The sequence below is a fragment of the Onychostoma macrolepis genome, chromosome 15, assembly GCF_012432095.1.
Source record: "Onychostoma macrolepis isolate SWU-2019 chromosome 15, ASM1243209v1, whole genome shotgun sequence".
NCBI lineage: Eukaryota > Metazoa > Chordata > Actinopteri > Cypriniformes > Cyprinidae > Onychostoma > Onychostoma macrolepis.
This window is the reverse complement of record NC_081169.1, coordinates 1,549,511-1,566,146: the sequence shown is the minus strand read 5'-3', so window position 1 is coordinate 1,566,146 and position 16,636 is coordinate 1,549,511. Positions and strand designations below refer to the sequence as shown.

At 39.9% G+C, this 16,636-nt stretch overlaps 1 protein-coding gene across 8 annotated transcripts in view; it reads right to left on the bottom strand.

The window, feature by feature from the left end:
- Positions 1–16,636, bottom strand: part of elna (elastin a) — a 64,403-nt gene that overhangs the window by 30,320 nt on the left and 17,447 nt on the right. For 7 of the 8 annotated variants that reach the window (XR_009274365.1, XM_058799557.1, XM_058799550.1 and 4 more), the window contains 14 exons: positions 4,931–5,011; positions 4,787–4,849; positions 4,659–4,685; positions 4,007–4,054; positions 3,805–3,900; positions 3,674–3,721; positions 2,950–3,012; positions 2,833–2,868; positions 2,611–2,682; positions 1,631–1,669; positions 1,454–1,537; positions 921–971; positions 668–736; positions 474–530 (listed from right to left, as the gene is read on the bottom strand). Coding sequence is in view for 7 of the 8 variants with exons in the window: in XM_058799557.1 (XP_058655540.1) it covers positions 474–530; positions 668–736; positions 921–971; positions 1,454–1,537; positions 1,631–1,669; positions 2,611–2,682; positions 2,833–2,868; positions 2,950–3,012; positions 3,674–3,721; positions 3,805–3,900; positions 4,007–4,054; positions 4,659–4,685; positions 4,787–4,849; positions 4,931–5,011 (834 nt within the window). In the remaining variant the exon portion in view is untranslated. The remainder of the gene's footprint in view (positions 1–473; positions 531–667; positions 737–920; positions 972–1,453; positions 1,538–1,630; positions 1,670–2,610; positions 2,683–2,832; positions 2,869–2,949; positions 3,013–3,673; positions 3,722–3,804; positions 3,901–4,006; positions 4,055–4,658; positions 4,686–4,786; positions 4,850–4,930; positions 5,012–16,636) is intronic. The other variant, XM_058799551.1, reaches the window with a different exon arrangement.

The window sequence follows — 16,636 nt, the reverse complement described above, 5'->3', positions numbered from 1 at the left end:
GATCCAAATTTTGCTTCAAATTTAGGAAATAGAAAACATCAATAATATCACAGACCATTGAATGCCACATCTCATGCCCCATGTGCATTGACCTCAAACCTATTGCAACATGTCTTTGCATACAATGTTTCATTGTACAATTGCTCTGGTAGTTTCTAAGTACCTATAGATTCTAAAAGGGAGTACACATATGAATAAAATGTATACCTGAATTCACTCATTCCTTTTGATACAAGTGTCAGCACAATGAGTAATTGTAGGACAAATTAAAGTTGGATTAAGATTTTGAAGCTTTTAACAAACAACATAAAGTGTGGTCTGTCCTCAACAACAACATTAATTGTTGTTTTTTGGGAAAAAATGACATTTGTGTTCCACACTTTGGAATGGCATACGGGTGAGTAAATTGATTTCCTTTAATCAAACAGCTGATTGCAGCTCCTAAACCATTCTTTAGCAAAATGATCTTTCACCTCCTGCCCCTGGATAAACTCCACCAGCACCACCTGCTCCAACACCACCTAAACCAGCTCCAACACCAAAGAAAATATGTAAATACTAAACTAGCCGCTTGAGTAAATTACTTACATTTCAATATGGACAATTCCTTTAATATAAAAATGTCGATTGAGGTTTTAGGGGATTTCAAAGGAAAATGCATCCTTACCTCCTAGACCAGGGTAAAGTCCAGCACCACCCGGAAAAGCTCCGGCCCCACCTAAACCAGCTCCAGTGCCTGAAGAAATGGGTGCAAACAGTGAACTTCTAATATAAGCTCTTGAAAAGAAAAAACAAAAAAAACAAAAAAAACAACAACAACAACACACAATTACGCACAAACAACTGAAGCACAATGTTAATTTATTTGTTCTGTGGATAAAGCATGTGGACTTTAAAATCATTTAATTAATTATTATTACCATATTTAGCAGCTTTGGCCTGTGCAGCAGAGATCCCTAAAGTCCCCACACCTATGTACAGAGAGAGCAGATCAGCTACTGGTCATGCATTTGCAGTGCATGTGTGTGTGTGTGCTGTTTGCAGCCATGGAAAATGACAGTCATTTAAGTATCTTTGCAACTCTTCTAGGGTGAATCTCATGAAGTCAAGAGCATGTGTGGATTTTATTTCATCACACAATCTAAATAAATGAGACTAAATAAATAAGAAATTCTATTTTTTCATTAACATTGGGGACATTTTGCATTTGGACATTATTTTTTAGACACATCATGATTTAGCTCAATAATATATATTAATGAGCTAAAACATGATGTGTTCTTTACAGGCTATTTTAGATTCACCTCTAGTGTATAATTATAATAAAATAGCCTAAAATAGCCTGTGTGTGTATGTATATATATATATATATATATATATATATATATATATATATATATATATATATATATATACACAATTATTTAAATATGGTGGCTCTGACATAACACACCAGTCCCTGTTGGATAACCGGGCTTGGAGCCAGCTCCTCCTTTCCCACCAGGGAGTCCAGCACCTCCACCAAAACCACCATAACCTATAGCAGGTGAGAATCAGCACACATGCTCATACACATCACACACAAGGTATTCAGCACATGCAAGTGATCGAGGTCGTCACTGTAGCCTACCGTATGGAAGTTTACCACCAGTGTAGGGTAACCCAGCACCTGTTAGGACAAGTCATGACATAAGACTTATCCAGACATACTAAAGATATACCAAAAATACTGTGTCAACAAATGTGTTGTATCCTGTACATATTATAGCTATTCACAACAGTAGAGTTCGGCGAGAACTAAAGTAACGCATGACCAACATTTGAACAAACAGCACATACAGATAAAATACTACAGATAAAACTGTAAAATATTAGATGATAAAGAAGCCTCTGAATGATTTCCGTTGACGTACGAGCTCACTTTCACATAACCTGTAAAGCCTTAAACTGTTGAAGTTGACCACACATTTTTATCAATATTGTGTCCTGTTTTTATCAGAACAAATATGCAAGTTTGGAAAAGCTCTCTTCCACTAGAGGCTCACATATTAATACTGCAATCAATTTCTCCTAATTTCACTGGATGTATTCCTAGTCCATGATTAAGGTTGATAACGCGCCGATAAGATAGACATGAAAATATGTACTTAATTTCAAGCTTCAAACGGAAAAATTTATGAAAATATTTTCAGTTGTGACTATGAAAACTATTACTATGAACTTTGTCAGGGCACTTTCCCAAGTGAGAGGTCACTTTCCAGAGAGCACATCGTCCATCTGAGGTTAGTAACGAATTAATTGAGCACTTAAACTGCTGAACCTCCATGTAGAAGAAATCACACAACGTTTTGGTGCACCGGAGAGCAATCTACCACATAAATGGACGACTTGCGATGCAAGTCTAAACACTGATCCAATGTAGCTGGGTTTCATCTGGAGCGTTTGATGAAAGACATTCTTACTTTCTTAATTCTATCAACCTCATATTGTATTGCTTAATAGCTGTAAAACCACAAGTGCAATCAGTCTGCAAATGTTTCTTTTCAAGGCGTGGCAGAGCTGGACTGAGCACGATTTGTGCAGTCTGATCAAAAGAATCAAATGTTCCACCTGGGGCTTTGGGAGATTTGAGAGGGTATCCATGAAATACTCCTTGTTGCAGTGGTCCGTATCCACGCCCACCTACAGCAAAAGGATCATTTGTTTGAATGTCAACAGACAATGTAAACTTTTTGAACACAGGTGTTGTTCAGATTTGCAGATACTTCCACACTATCCAGATATCATTATTAATATTCTGTTTAAATGGTTGCTGTATGCTCATGTACTAACCACCACCTGGTACCAGACCCTGCCCTCCACCCGCAGCTATAGGAAAGATTCAGTCAGTCAGATATGGTAGAGTTTATTTCACTGCAATGACTCATGTCATTTTCATTGAGAGTTTACCTGATTTAGGTTTGAGTCCAGTTCCTGTGGCTACACCAGGAAGAACACCCCGCCCATTGAAGCCTGTAATCATTTAAATCCAAATGATCAAGACCAAATGAAGGCCATGTGTGCAATTTTAATTTGGTGTTTTATCCAAATGACTGATTAGCAGGCCTGCACTAAGTCTGTGAGCACAGAAAGCCCCACAGATGTTTGGAGAAATCATTCAAGTTCTACACATACCTTTGTTTATGAGATATCTTGCCTAATTTGATAACGGCACAAATTTATTCTATGCACGTATGCACAATATACATTTTATGCGTCATTTCTGCCTGTTTCTATGCCGGCATTAGAGTCTTCTACGGTGTGCTTTCTCCTTTAGGTCAACTGCTGTTATGAAGCAGTCAATCTTGTTGAGCAAGTGAAAGAAATTAAAGTTAAGTTCAACAGCCTTTAGCTAGCTACCTGAATAATCCATCGCACACTGTGAAAGTAACTCTATCGCCCCCTTGAGTGTGCCAAGAATTTGTAGGTTTGCATTCTTGCATATAATATGTTTCCAGCCTAAGCGTGTAGCATCCTCAGCTCACTTGAACATATTTTGCCATGTGTAGATCCATTTCACAGAATTCGGCATATGTTCCCCACAATCCTCACCATAAATGTGGAAAATGTTTGCAGAGTCCTTTTGGGTCTGGTGGTCATATTGCAGTGCATAAACAGAGGAAAATGAACAAACCTTGTCCAGGAACAAGTCCTCCTTGATACGGTCCAGGCACTCCCACTCCTGCAAAAAAACAAGATTGAAAAGTTGATCTATAATCATGCTTATTTCCATGTATACATACAACTTGAAAACCCCACACTCACCCGGCACTGGAGCTTTTCCGGGCTTTGCGGCTTTTCCCCCAGGTCCAACCCCACCAGGGCCCAGTCCTTGCACACCGGTCTGAGGAATGACAAGGCCTAACATACAATTGAAAGGTCAGACTACCTTAGAACAGACTATCACTGCTGGCTAATCACTCGATTGTACTCATGCCAGTATTTGCTAAATATACATTCACTGCACCTGGGAGGCTAGAACCAGGACCAGTTCCAGTTCCTCCTACACCTGGCCCTGAATGAACACAAACACACATTCAGTCAGATCACTAAACACATTGGGTGCAAATCTGGCCTGCAGATATTTCTTACGCTCCCATAGTGATTTAGTTTGCCTCACTTGCTCTGTCCCTCTGACATGAAACAAGTCGTCTTATCTGATTTCAGTGCCTGGAAGCTGATGTTTCAGGCTGTTCATTTATTTGTTTAACCCTTTTCCAACCGATATCAAACACAGAAGAACAGACATTGCATACTGCTTTTAGATTGTGCCAAGGACATGCTGAAGTAATGCGCTGGCTTTCGGTACATGAACACCACCAGCAGGGTCCCAAAGGGGACACGTTTGTTGATTTGGCTCATGATCTAAGGCTCCTTAATTCAACTTCAAGCCAACTGGATTACCAGGAAAAGAGTCATAGCCGTGTGAACACCAACAGAGTAAGTTATTTATAAAAGGTGTTAAAAAGGGACCTGCACGTTTTTACTGTATGAATGTTTCCTCTGAAAATGAGGTCAGATCCCCACCTACTTTTTCCATTTCGATTCTTCTCGAAAGATGTTTAATTCACAATGTGTTTGTACAATGGAAACAATGGACTCTGAAAGATGTATATTACCTCCTTTAGCAGGCTTTCCACCAGCACCTGAAGCAAGAGAATCAGACTTAGAAGAGAGCTGTGTAGTTTTTGTTACTTTGCCACAAAAAAAATCCAAATCATTAAAAGGCTTGTTGAATGAATGGCACCTCCAGGCAGACCTCCTCCAGGAAGACCTCCTCCAGGAAGACCTCCTCCAGGTAGCCCAGCACCTAAAGAGAAGGTCTAATGGTTATATATAATTACTTGACTGCACTTTAACCACTGCTGACTATTCACTGGATGATGAGCACCTGGTTTAGCCGGTTTCAGACCTCCAGCCACTGGGTAAAATCTTCCAGCACCACCATATGCACCATAAGCCCCATAACCGCCTACAGTAGAAGAGACATACAGCAACAAATTCAGGAAACCTGTATGCGAGGCATGGAAATTTATTGGCATTAAAAGTGTCAGCAATTTTAACCTGGTTAACTTGAGGATGTTGAGGACAATGTATATTTTCATTGAAGGAATATTCTGGGTTCAGTACAACTCAATCAGCAGCATTTGTTGCTTTTTAACTTTTTGGTCACACTTTATTTTGATAGTCCACTTTAGCATTCTACTGACTATTAGTAACTTTACAACTACATGTCAACTAGCAGTTATTAGAGTATCAGTAGACCGTCTGCTTAATATCTGCTGATTTCGAAAGTCCACCAACAGACTACAAGTCACTTTGCAACTGTGTCAACTTATTCTACTAACCCTAACCCTGAAAGTAGAGAGAAGACAATGAAATTATAGGAAACATCATGGAGGCTAGACATGTGCTAGCCTCTAAGCAATGTAGCAAATAAGCCTACAGTGACTATTGTGACCATGAGTATGCCTCTCTAGAGCATTTGAATTCATGACTCTGGATAGTGGAATAACAAGTTAGGAGTGATATCTAATAGGAAGGATGTCACATATGAATCATTATGAATTATGACGATGATCTACCCTCATCCCCAAATGGCTTGGACTGTAAATACTATGGAGTGATTTAGCAATGAGACTGGGAGGGGCTGGATGGGAAAGAATGAAGAAAGAGAACAAAAGACAAGAATTTTTTAAAGAGATGGAAAGTGCTCAGAGGTTACAGTGTATCTTTTTGGCTAAGCAAATGAGGAGTTAGCTTGATTGAAAATTATTGCTACATTGTGTCCTCCTTTAACACGGAAACCCTAAACAAATGAGGTCACAAAGTTTGCATCCGTATTTTATGGTAGAGGGAGGAATACAGAAATGGAAAGGATGTGCAGTAAAATGCTTTGCTTATGAGTCTTTCTTTTGCCTTGTTGCCATTATAAATCTGAGAGTAACTTTAAAAGCCTCTGAATTATGGTGTTCGAACTTCTGACACAAGAGAAAGAGATGAAACTTTTTATAGTGGCTGATGGCAAAAGGAGGCTACAGACTCGTGCTTTCCAAGCATAGTTTGCTGAGGGTCACAGACAACAGATAATTAACTTGGAAAAAATCCACATTGCTCTGCAGAACAATGCCACAATTGTACAGAGCTGAGAATGTAACCATATTTTGGCCTGTTATGGAATATTAAACAGCTTGTCTACATTTGGCTCCAACCTTTTAGATCAGTTAAATGTCTAGTATAGGCTAAAGAAAGGTCTCCGCTAATCTCAGCCTCGAGCAACATACCCACAGACAAGTCAACGGACTGAAATCATCAGTTCCAATGTGACTTAGTACTACACTACAATAAAGTGAATGTTTTTGCTGGAAGAGAAGCTTTGTCTTGAGCATCTGGTGTGACCCCCTTGATCATTAATACTAGCAAACAAACATTTCCAGTAACTGCAGATCAGTCCTGCACATCAGCTTAAGTGAATTTGACTTGGCCCTCCGGAAACATTTAATTTCTTCTGCTTTAACCTTTCAGTGGTAGACCTACTTGAGTGTGTTTATGGACACCCTGAAGACATTCTTTGGAAAACTTTCTGATATAACACAGAACACATAGTTTCATCAATGATGGCAAGCTGTCCTGGTTTAAAGACAGCAAATCAGCCCCAAAACACCATACTGCCCCAACTGTGTTTCACCGCTGGGATGGGGTGAATGCAGAGGTTTGTTGAAACCAAATCTAAGGGTTCTGTCTACTCATTGGTCCACAAAATGTTCTTTCTCATTCACATGGTCTTAGGCACATTTGAGGTCGGTAGAAATGTTCTTCTTGTAAAGCTGTGGCCTCCTCTATGCTGCCTTGCCTGATTGTGAAGAAATCACACCAACTTCAGCCATTTCAAGAGAGGCCTCTAGATCCTTAGATGCTGTGCTCTGGGGTTTTGTGACCTACTAAAATGTCGTATTTTTTTGTTTGGATTAGCTTGCCTAGGCAGAGACACAGTGGTGTTAAATTTATGAAATGTTTCCATTTGAACAATATCTGCCTCATTGGTTGCCTCATTTCTTCACTTTGAAAAGCATCTTTTTTTTTCTGGAAATCAACAGTGCGATGACAGGATTTTATGATGATGTCATCACTACCATGCTGTTCAAAGCATGCAGAGTACTCATATACTGTTTAAAGTCTTTCCATATGTTACATATTTTTCTCTTGGCTGTTTACTCTTACGCTGCTGGCTGTTGTGCAACTGATCAGGTTCAACCTTCATGCCTACTTAATTATCAGTGCAATATATCGTCAAATCATATATTTTGTGAATGGCCTCTCAAGTTGTATTTATGACTGGGAACCTCTGGGATAATTTTGATACCCAAGTTTTCAAGTTGGGTGAGCCACAGGCTTTAAACATGGCAGAGGACAGAACTATTGCTGTAGTGACTGTTAAGTTTTATTTGTTTTTCTCACAGCATCGGCACTGCTTTATCTTGTCTATACAGTAATGTATATTTATGTATATAAATAAGTATTTGTATGTTTTTACACAGTAAAACAACATTTATTTGTCTGAAATTCCAGAATCATCAGCAAGATGACTTGCTAGATAGCACAATCAGGGTATACAAAAACTGATTACAGTTGGATAATACAGTTGCATTAATATTTCAAGACAAAAAGCCCAAGAATGCAAGACACAATTACACACAATTACACTTAAGAAATTCTACACACATTTCTCCTGTCAGTTGCAGAGATGGACATGAACTGACACTGCTGTGGAAGTATTTGAATGAGTGCTTTCCCAGACAGTACAATATTATGGTATCAGTTATTTCCAACATAGGCTCATTAGAAAAATATGCTTCTTGCGGGACTCCAAAAAATACCTACACTGAACAATAATTCAGTGCAGTTTCCATCTGAAATAAACACTAGTGCCAATAAAACACCAATAACTTATTGCTTTTCACACAAATTATGATTACAGAGACAGATTATCCATTAATGACACTTATATTTGCACAGTTCTTTGCACCATACTACTGTATGTTATGACCGCACAATGCTTTTAACTAAAGCATTTTAACATTTGTATAACATAACCAGTAACATATGTGAGGCTTTGATGATGTAGTAAGCTTGCTCAGTAGCTCACCTGGTATAGCATTGATATGGAGCGCACAGGTGTGAGTCCCATGAAACACAAGTCACAATGAAAGAGCTCAAAGACTTGTAGAAGCAAGTTAAAGGGGCTTGGTTGCTTTGTTTGTGTCATATTTGCTTTTGTTGATCTGATTACTCTACTGATTAGATTCAGGGTGGGATTTAGTGTAGGTGTGAATGCGAGACCTAAAAAAAACAACAATAAAATGTTTCCATATTTATGTTCATCTAATTTGGCGAAAACCGAATGCTCTTTTAGCACCACTCACTGTACATTTTGCTCTAAAAGTGCCATTAAACATGCAAGAAGCAACATAATGTCATAAGAAAGTAACAGGAATGTTTTTCAAATGAGCCTGGACCGATTATTTCAGAAAAAAAAAATGCTTCTAAACAGCACGTAATAACAAAAAAGTACACCGGTCGCTTATTTTTCAATCAGCCGGACATGTCTAAGTGGACAATTATGGGCCAGAATGAGCTGTAAAATGGGCCAGATTTCATGATAAAAGTTGGGCTATGTGACACTGCCGAAAGCCCCTTCTAGCACATCTTAACTCACAGAGGCTCAATAAATGTGGAATGCTCTTGGACTAACTGTGACTAATTTCCTTTTGTTCATCATACGCTCAGATCTTTAGATGGACCTGTTGATCCATTCGTTTCATAAGAGCATCTAATCTTTACTAATATATCAATTAGAGTGACTCTTAGACGCGTGGATCAGACGCCCAGACAGGTGCGTCTGCCATTAGTTAATGATGCACTCCCCTGGTTTCCCGGTGTCAGACAGCAAACCTCCCTCAAGCACTGTAAGTACTGCTCAAGCAATGCAACTATTCCTGATGAACATGAAAACAGTCCAAGTGCAGCTGGAATATATTACTGTCATCTCACTCTCCCTCTTTCCACAGAGCCCTGAGTGCATGAAGGTTATCGAAACATAACTCTACCCACTCACATAAACTTACAAAGGAGGATAGAAGAAGAAGAAGCGGTAACACTTTATTTTGATGGTCCCTTTTGAACATTATGTTGACACTAAGTAATGTTGCAACTACATGTCAATAAACTCTCATAAGAGTATTAGTAGACTGTCTGCTTAATATCTACTAACTCCTTATTGTCACGAATCTGGTCTGCACTCCCGTTCATTCACCACTAGAGGTCACCCGCTCACCACATGGACTTTCACACCACACATCACATGGACTGCATTTCCCATCAGCCATCTCACCAATCACACGCACACAGCTGTCACCAATCACTCATTGCACTAATCACACACACCTGATCACACAGCATCACTAATCACACACACTATTTCAACCCTGGACATTCTCTCCCTCGTTGCCGAGTATTGTATGCATTATCGCTGCCCTACAGAGCCCCGTTAGTTTTCCTTGCCTAGCCTAGCCTAGCCTAGCCTAGCCTAGCCTAGCCTTTGTTGTTTTATCGTGTTTTCCCCTGCCTGGACTATCGCTCACGTTTTTGATTACCTCTCTTGTCTAGCCCTCTTGATACTGTTCGCTGTTGCCTGACCTACGCCTGTTTCAGTTTACTCTTTGCATTGCCTTTATATACCTGTTTGCCATTGTTTGACCCTGCCTGTTTGACCACGTCTCTGTTGCCAATAAAGTCTGCAAATGGACCCGCACGCCTCTCGTCTCGTCAGCCCCGTAACACTTATTGTGTTGGTCTCCCAACAGATATTCTACTGACTATAAATAACTTCGCAAGAACGTGTCAACTTAATCTAACCCTAACCCTACCAATCAACTAACACACTACTAACACTCTAATGAGAGTCAGTAGAAATGTAGATGCAGCATTACTTATAGTCAATAGAATGTGTTAAAGGGACCATCAAAATAAAGTGAAACCGAAGAAGCATATACTTTTTTGAATGGATGGTAGACAAAACCACCACTGAAAGTTTTTAGCTGTATGCCATATTTCAAATTATGTGATTTGTCAAAGATGAAACATGCAGTATAGGTGAAAATGTTAGATGGGAGGGATTTTGAAGAACTTAAGGTTCAGTTATTGTGAAGTTATCACTGTTATTGTGAAGTATTGTCCAATGCTTTTGAGTAGCCCTACTATAAAAAATAAAAATTAAAAAAAAATTATTGGTATTGCCATGGTACTGGTAATGTCTGAAAAAAAAACACACAATGGTCCTTTTTTTTTTGCTTGTGACTGCTTATTAATATTGTCAGAAAAATAATGAATAGTATGTTAGGATCAGGTTTCCTGCTGTTGCTTGTCATAGTAAACTGCTCTAATTGAAAATGTAAATGTCTTCATTTTTCATCTGCACCACCCTGTACCACCCTGATTCACTTATTGACCATGCACCACACTGATCTATGCTCGCCATGTTGCATGTCAAATGACCATCAGTTCTGCATACACGCAAAAATCTGCACAAAATGTTCACATGCCACAGATATAGCTATTATACTAATCTAAAACAGGGCAGCTGGATACATTACAGCTAGATTGCAAATGGATTTTCACCAGCCACTGCAACAATACTAGGCAAAATGAAAGGAACTTCAGAACTTTGTATGGATGTATGTGGATGATGAATGTGAATTCATTTCCACTGATTTCTGAGAATATTGAATAGTCATTTGTTATATAAGACAAGCTGTTTGGTACTGTTCACCATTCTAGCAGATAGTGGAAAGATGCCATCTCTTTGTCTTCATAAAAGATGAAAAATGTAATGCAGCTCTCTCTCCTGTGATGTCTGAAAGATTTCTTTGAAGCAAGACTTACAACAAGTAGGCATGGTAACATTTGGAGATTATAACAGATTTATCAAATATGAAATACTTGGGCTCAGGCATGCGTTTGTAGAGCTGGGTGCCAATCATGTGAATGACTGGTGTAAACACATTCCATATGAGAAAGAACCATTCATCAATGATTTCTTTTTGAATAAAAACACCATTTGAACACCAGTCCAAATGAGAGCCGGATTGTTAAAAGCAGCAGATAGAGGGAGTCAGGAGTATGGAGCAGAAGCAAAGCTTAACCCACACCCACAAACCCCCTCCAACCCTTTACCCATCCTCACTGGAGCTGCTGGACAAGCCGGAAGATTTAATTTAAGAGAGCAGAGAATTCCGTGGCCCTCGTCCATGTAACTGACGGCAACTGCAGTGAACCGACTACAGCATCCTGGAATTCAAATGGCTCGGAGGTCCTGTGAGATTATTGGAAGTATCTCAGGCCCAGTCATTTCCACTGACCTGTGAGCTTGAGATACCTTGTGAACCCTACAGCAAGTAAAAGGCCAGTTACCAAATTAAAGAAACAAATTAAAGATATGCATAGTCCTTTCCTTTTTGCATGACAAAAAAAGACCGTTCGTTAGATGGTCCAAAGATGACATCAACAACTGCACGCTGGCTCATTCGCTCTAGGCCTCGACGCTCAGTTAAGTAGCCAGCATGAAAGTTGGGTGCAAGCTGTTTCAGCTATGGACAAAAATACATTGTTGGCTGGCAGAGATCTAGATCTAGATCTTTGTGTCCAGAACCATGAAAGTTTGCATTCCTATACTGCTAAAATAAGTTAAAATAATGCTCCAAGTCACATTCTGTAGATATGATATGCTTTGGAAAAGCTGTGGTTGAATCTGGTTCATAGGCCATTTAAGGTCACATAAAGAGAGCTATGCAATTTATAATTTGCAACCAGGAGATATTTTGCAGTGTTTTAGTAGCAAGTGGTGTTGCTACTAAATCAATCCACCAATCTGTCAATCCACCTATAGCAAATGTCACATTGTGTATTAATTTTCAAGCATAGTCCAGCGAAATTGAGATAACAGCTAAACAGGTATGATGTAGGATTTCATTATAGAAAGTAGAAACTTTGATGCGGTTCTACAAGCACTGGTTATTTCCTCATGAAATGCAAATCTAGTTATCGATATGCTGTTGTTATTCCCTTCATTGGACGTGAAAGTAAAATATTACCATATGTCCCCTATTGCGTCCAGTATCATTTTGGACGATTGTTCCTCCCAAAGGGAGCAGGTGTTTGCACAGGAAAGAGAGTAATGCACTACCATATGAACGGATCCAGTTTGCATGCGATTGTGAAACAATTCATTGTAACAATATCAGCAAGTCTCATTGCCCCAGCGATATTTTCTAAACCATGACTCATTTGTACTGAGTTTTCCCTTATGTCACAGAGGAAAAGCCATATCTGCTACTGAAATATATATATATATTTTTTTTTACTGTCCTGTTTACTGTCATTCACTTGAAAGTGTACCTGAATATCTCGTAAACTTTGACTATATAGGATTGCGGTAACTATTTTGGTGTTTGGTGAATGTGTCCGACTTTAACATAACCCGCTTGCAAGCTAATCTAAATAACTGGTGACAACCCAACACTGACATCATGGCTTCATTTCCAGACATCATTTGTCACAAACAGAAAGACATGCTTACGAAATGTTTACGTAGGTTTTATGACAGAGTGCACCGGGGTGAAAAGCCATCTGCTTCTGTCAAGTTTAGTTTCTCATGCGATTCCAGAAATATGCCACAAATACCTTCGATCCGCATCATCCCCCTAGGGAGAACTTGAACATATCGCCCGTGGATGGGTTCACGGTGCAGTCTGAGCTGGCACAGACCGCTTGATCATTTATTTCCATTATTTATCACATTTCAAAGAACAGTATTGTGCAAATCAAAGTCAAAAATGTCAATGCGAGAGCCAACTGTGGCGGTCTGATCAGTTGGCGATGCGTGAAACATGTCCCATATGGCTCGCATATGCATGGGGTTTGTGCACGCTGAATACTTTTCTGACAAGTCAAGGCTGAGATATGATATGACCAATAAACAGAGCTCACATGAGCTCTCCACTCTTGCTCCTAACAGACCTCAGGAATATCAGAGTACTTTCGTGTTGACTCTAAATCGGGGGTGCCCAATGCTGTTCTTGAAGATCAACCTTCCTGTTCAGTGCCAACCCTGCTCTAACAAACCTGTCTGTGATTATTAAAGGTCCCTGGAGATCTTAATTGGCTGGTTCAGGTGCGTTTGCATAGGGTTAGAGCTGAACATTGCAGGAAGGTAGATCTCCAGGATTCTGGTTCTAGTACAGTGGTTTCCATCCTGAATCAGATCATCAGCTCATTAGTAGAGAGTCCAAGACCTGAAATGGCAGTGTTGGGGGGCTCCAGGAACGAGGATAGGAACCACTGCACTAGAATGTGTGTGTACTGCACGGTAATACAATGGTTCTTTGACCAACAAACATCATAGTACTATTGTGTGCATACTATTGCTCAAAACAGTGGTAACGCCATGGTACATGTCCAAAAAACAAAGTATTGCTGCAGTAAATATGTTTTATCAGGTGTTCTGTGTATCCATGCTTGAACGGTGTGAGTTTAAAGTAATGGGAAAAGCATCATCAAGAATAAGTCTTTGAAACTGTATTTGGGGAATAGCCTTCTCACATGTTTACATTACGGCTCTTTTCTCCAACTAATTTATTGCATCCATGTTGCATTGAAAAAAGAAGTCCAAATCTGAGACAATAAAAATCTGTTGCCTTCTTCCCCTCTTTTAATTATTTATTTATGTCCAAGTTTCCTCTGTTATTTATTTCCAGTGTCACACATCTCTTCTTCCAGTAAGGATGCATCTTTGTGTTTTATGGCTGCGTGTGTCACCGAAAGGTTCTTCATTCAGGAAGTGAACTAAGAAGAAAGGACTTCTTGTTTCATGCTAAATCATACTCTAAAAGAAGAACGCCGTGATGATGATGACCACATTGTGGTGAACAGCGTTTTTTGGAACAGCGCTCCTCCAAACCGGTTGCGCAAGACTGGTGAAACGAAACGCGATCTTCTGCATCTTGAAAATGTTCGCCTCTGACAACGTAAACAGACAAGCATCTCATGAGAAGTGAGAATGAACTCCAAGGACTTGTTTGCAACTTTTGCCTTCCGAGCATATTGTCCGCACCTGGGAACGAGCGCAGGAAGTGATGCGTGGCTCCCGGGGGAGTTGAAGGATGTCAGTGTCGATTCGGCGACATGAGGATGGGCCATTATTCACAATCAGAGGCCAGAAGCGAGCAGTTTGAGGACAGGTCTGAGCCTGCTAATGAAAAGCACATGTGCTTCACAAGACTCTCTGGCTCTTCCCAACTCATCTGCCTGGCCCACACCCTTCATTCTCTCTGTGTTCAGCCCTCGCCCCCTTTAAAGACTGAAACAAACTGGCTCCTCTCACTGAGACAACATAGAAAAGCATGTGGAAAGCAAAACCTGACATACTTTCTTAGGGTTGTGCTGCTCTGGTTTCTGTACAGATAAAAACAAAATCTGCTTTTGAGATCAGGTGACTAAATAAAATGCAGCTGCCTGTTTAGCCATTGCAGAATTAATTCAATAAATTCAATGTGAAAAGTCTTGTGAGCCAAATCTTTCCTCCTCACCTCCAATCTAGCCATGATGTTTATGAGATCGATCTCACGCACACGTGTACCGAAGAAAAATTTCCACGACCTCATGACATGCAAGCTAACTGTTTGTGACAAGCAGTTGCCCAACATTTGTGAAAAATAAGGCTTTTTGTGTGGCGTTGGCTGCGGCAAGGGATGCAGAATCCACCTTTGCTTCAGACACTGGGACTAGCGGATGGTTTCCAAAAGTCCTCACCAAATTCAACAGCTCATCACAGAAATGATGACAGGCCTTACAATTAGCTCTGTTTTACAAGGTCTCGCGTGAGCCAAACTCGTGACTCACATCGCTCGTCTCAGCCATCACCTTGCTTTAATTAAACACCAGGTATCTTTTCGCAGTCTTTTAAGTGATCCCAAGATTTACTGCGTACAAGGAGACTTGGGTACAACTATAAACCATGGTGTTGTGCTATCAGGCATTTGAATCATATACACATACTTTGCCTTTTGATAGGAATTACTATGACATTATAAAATGGTTATGACTTCTTACAGTAAAGCAGATTGTTTTTTTTTTTTTAATTTGAATAAAATGAAAACTAAAAGACTTTCAAATCACGTGAGACAATATTTTATTCACAATAGAACATAGAGAACATACATGTTTAAACAGAGAAATTTTACACTTTTATCCACTAAATGAGCTCATTTCAAATTTGATGCCTGCTACAGGTCTCAAAAAAGTTGTCACAGGGCAACAAAGAGCTGAAAAGCAAGAAATATTGAAAAGATTAAGCTGGGAGGACATCTAGCAACTAATTAATTTAATTGACATCAGGTCTGTAACATGATTAGCTATAAAAGGGATGTCTTAGAGAGGCAGAGTCTCTCATAAGTAAAGATGGGCAGAGGCTCTACAATCTGTGAAAGAGTGCGTAAAAAGATTGTGGAATACTTTTAAAACAACGTTCCGCAACATCAAATTGCAAAGGCTTTGCAAATCTCATCATCTACAGTGCATAACATCATCAAAAGATTCAGAGAGACTGGAGAAATCTCTGTGTGTAAGGGACAAGGCCGAAGACCTTTGTTGGATGCCCGTGGTCTTCGGGCCCTCAGACGACACTGCATCACTCATCGGCATGATTCTGTCATTGATATTACTAAATGGGCCCAGGAATACTTCCAGAAACCACTGTTGGTAAACACAATCCGCCATTTAAAATGGACCGTTTCAAAATGGAAAAGTGTTCTATGGTCAGACGAGTCCAAATTTGACATTCTTGTTGGAAATCATGGATGCCGTGTCCTCCGGGCTAAAGATGAGTGAGACCTTCCAGCGTGTCATCAGCATTCAGTTCAAAAGCCAGCATCTCTGATGGTACGGGGGTGCATAAGTGCATAGGCTATGGGCAGCTTGCATGTTTTGAAAGGCACTATGAATGCTGAAAGGAATGTTTTAGAGCAACATATGCTCCCCTCCAGACGACGTCTATTTCAGGGAAGGCCTTGTGTATTTCAGCAGGACAATGCAAAACCACATACTGCAGCTATTACAACAGCATGGCTTCATAGTAGAAGAGTCTGTGTGCTGAATTGTTCTGCCTGCAGTCCAGATCTTTCAGCTATAGAGAACATTTGGCGCATCATTACACGAAAGAAACGCCAAAGACGACCACGAACTCTTCAGCAGCTGGAAACCTATATCAGGCAAGAATGGGACCAAATTCCGACACCAAAACTCCAGAAACTCATAACCTCGATGCCCAGACGTCTTCAAACTGTTTTGAAAAGAAGAGGAGATGCTACACCATGGTAAACATGCCCCCGTCCCAACTATATTGAGACCTGTAGCAGGCATCAAATTTGAAATGAACTCATTTTGTGCATAAAATTGTAAAATTTCTCTGTTTAAACATTTGTTATGTTATCTATGTTCTATTGTGAATAAAATGTTGGCTCATGTGATTTGAAATTCTTTTAGT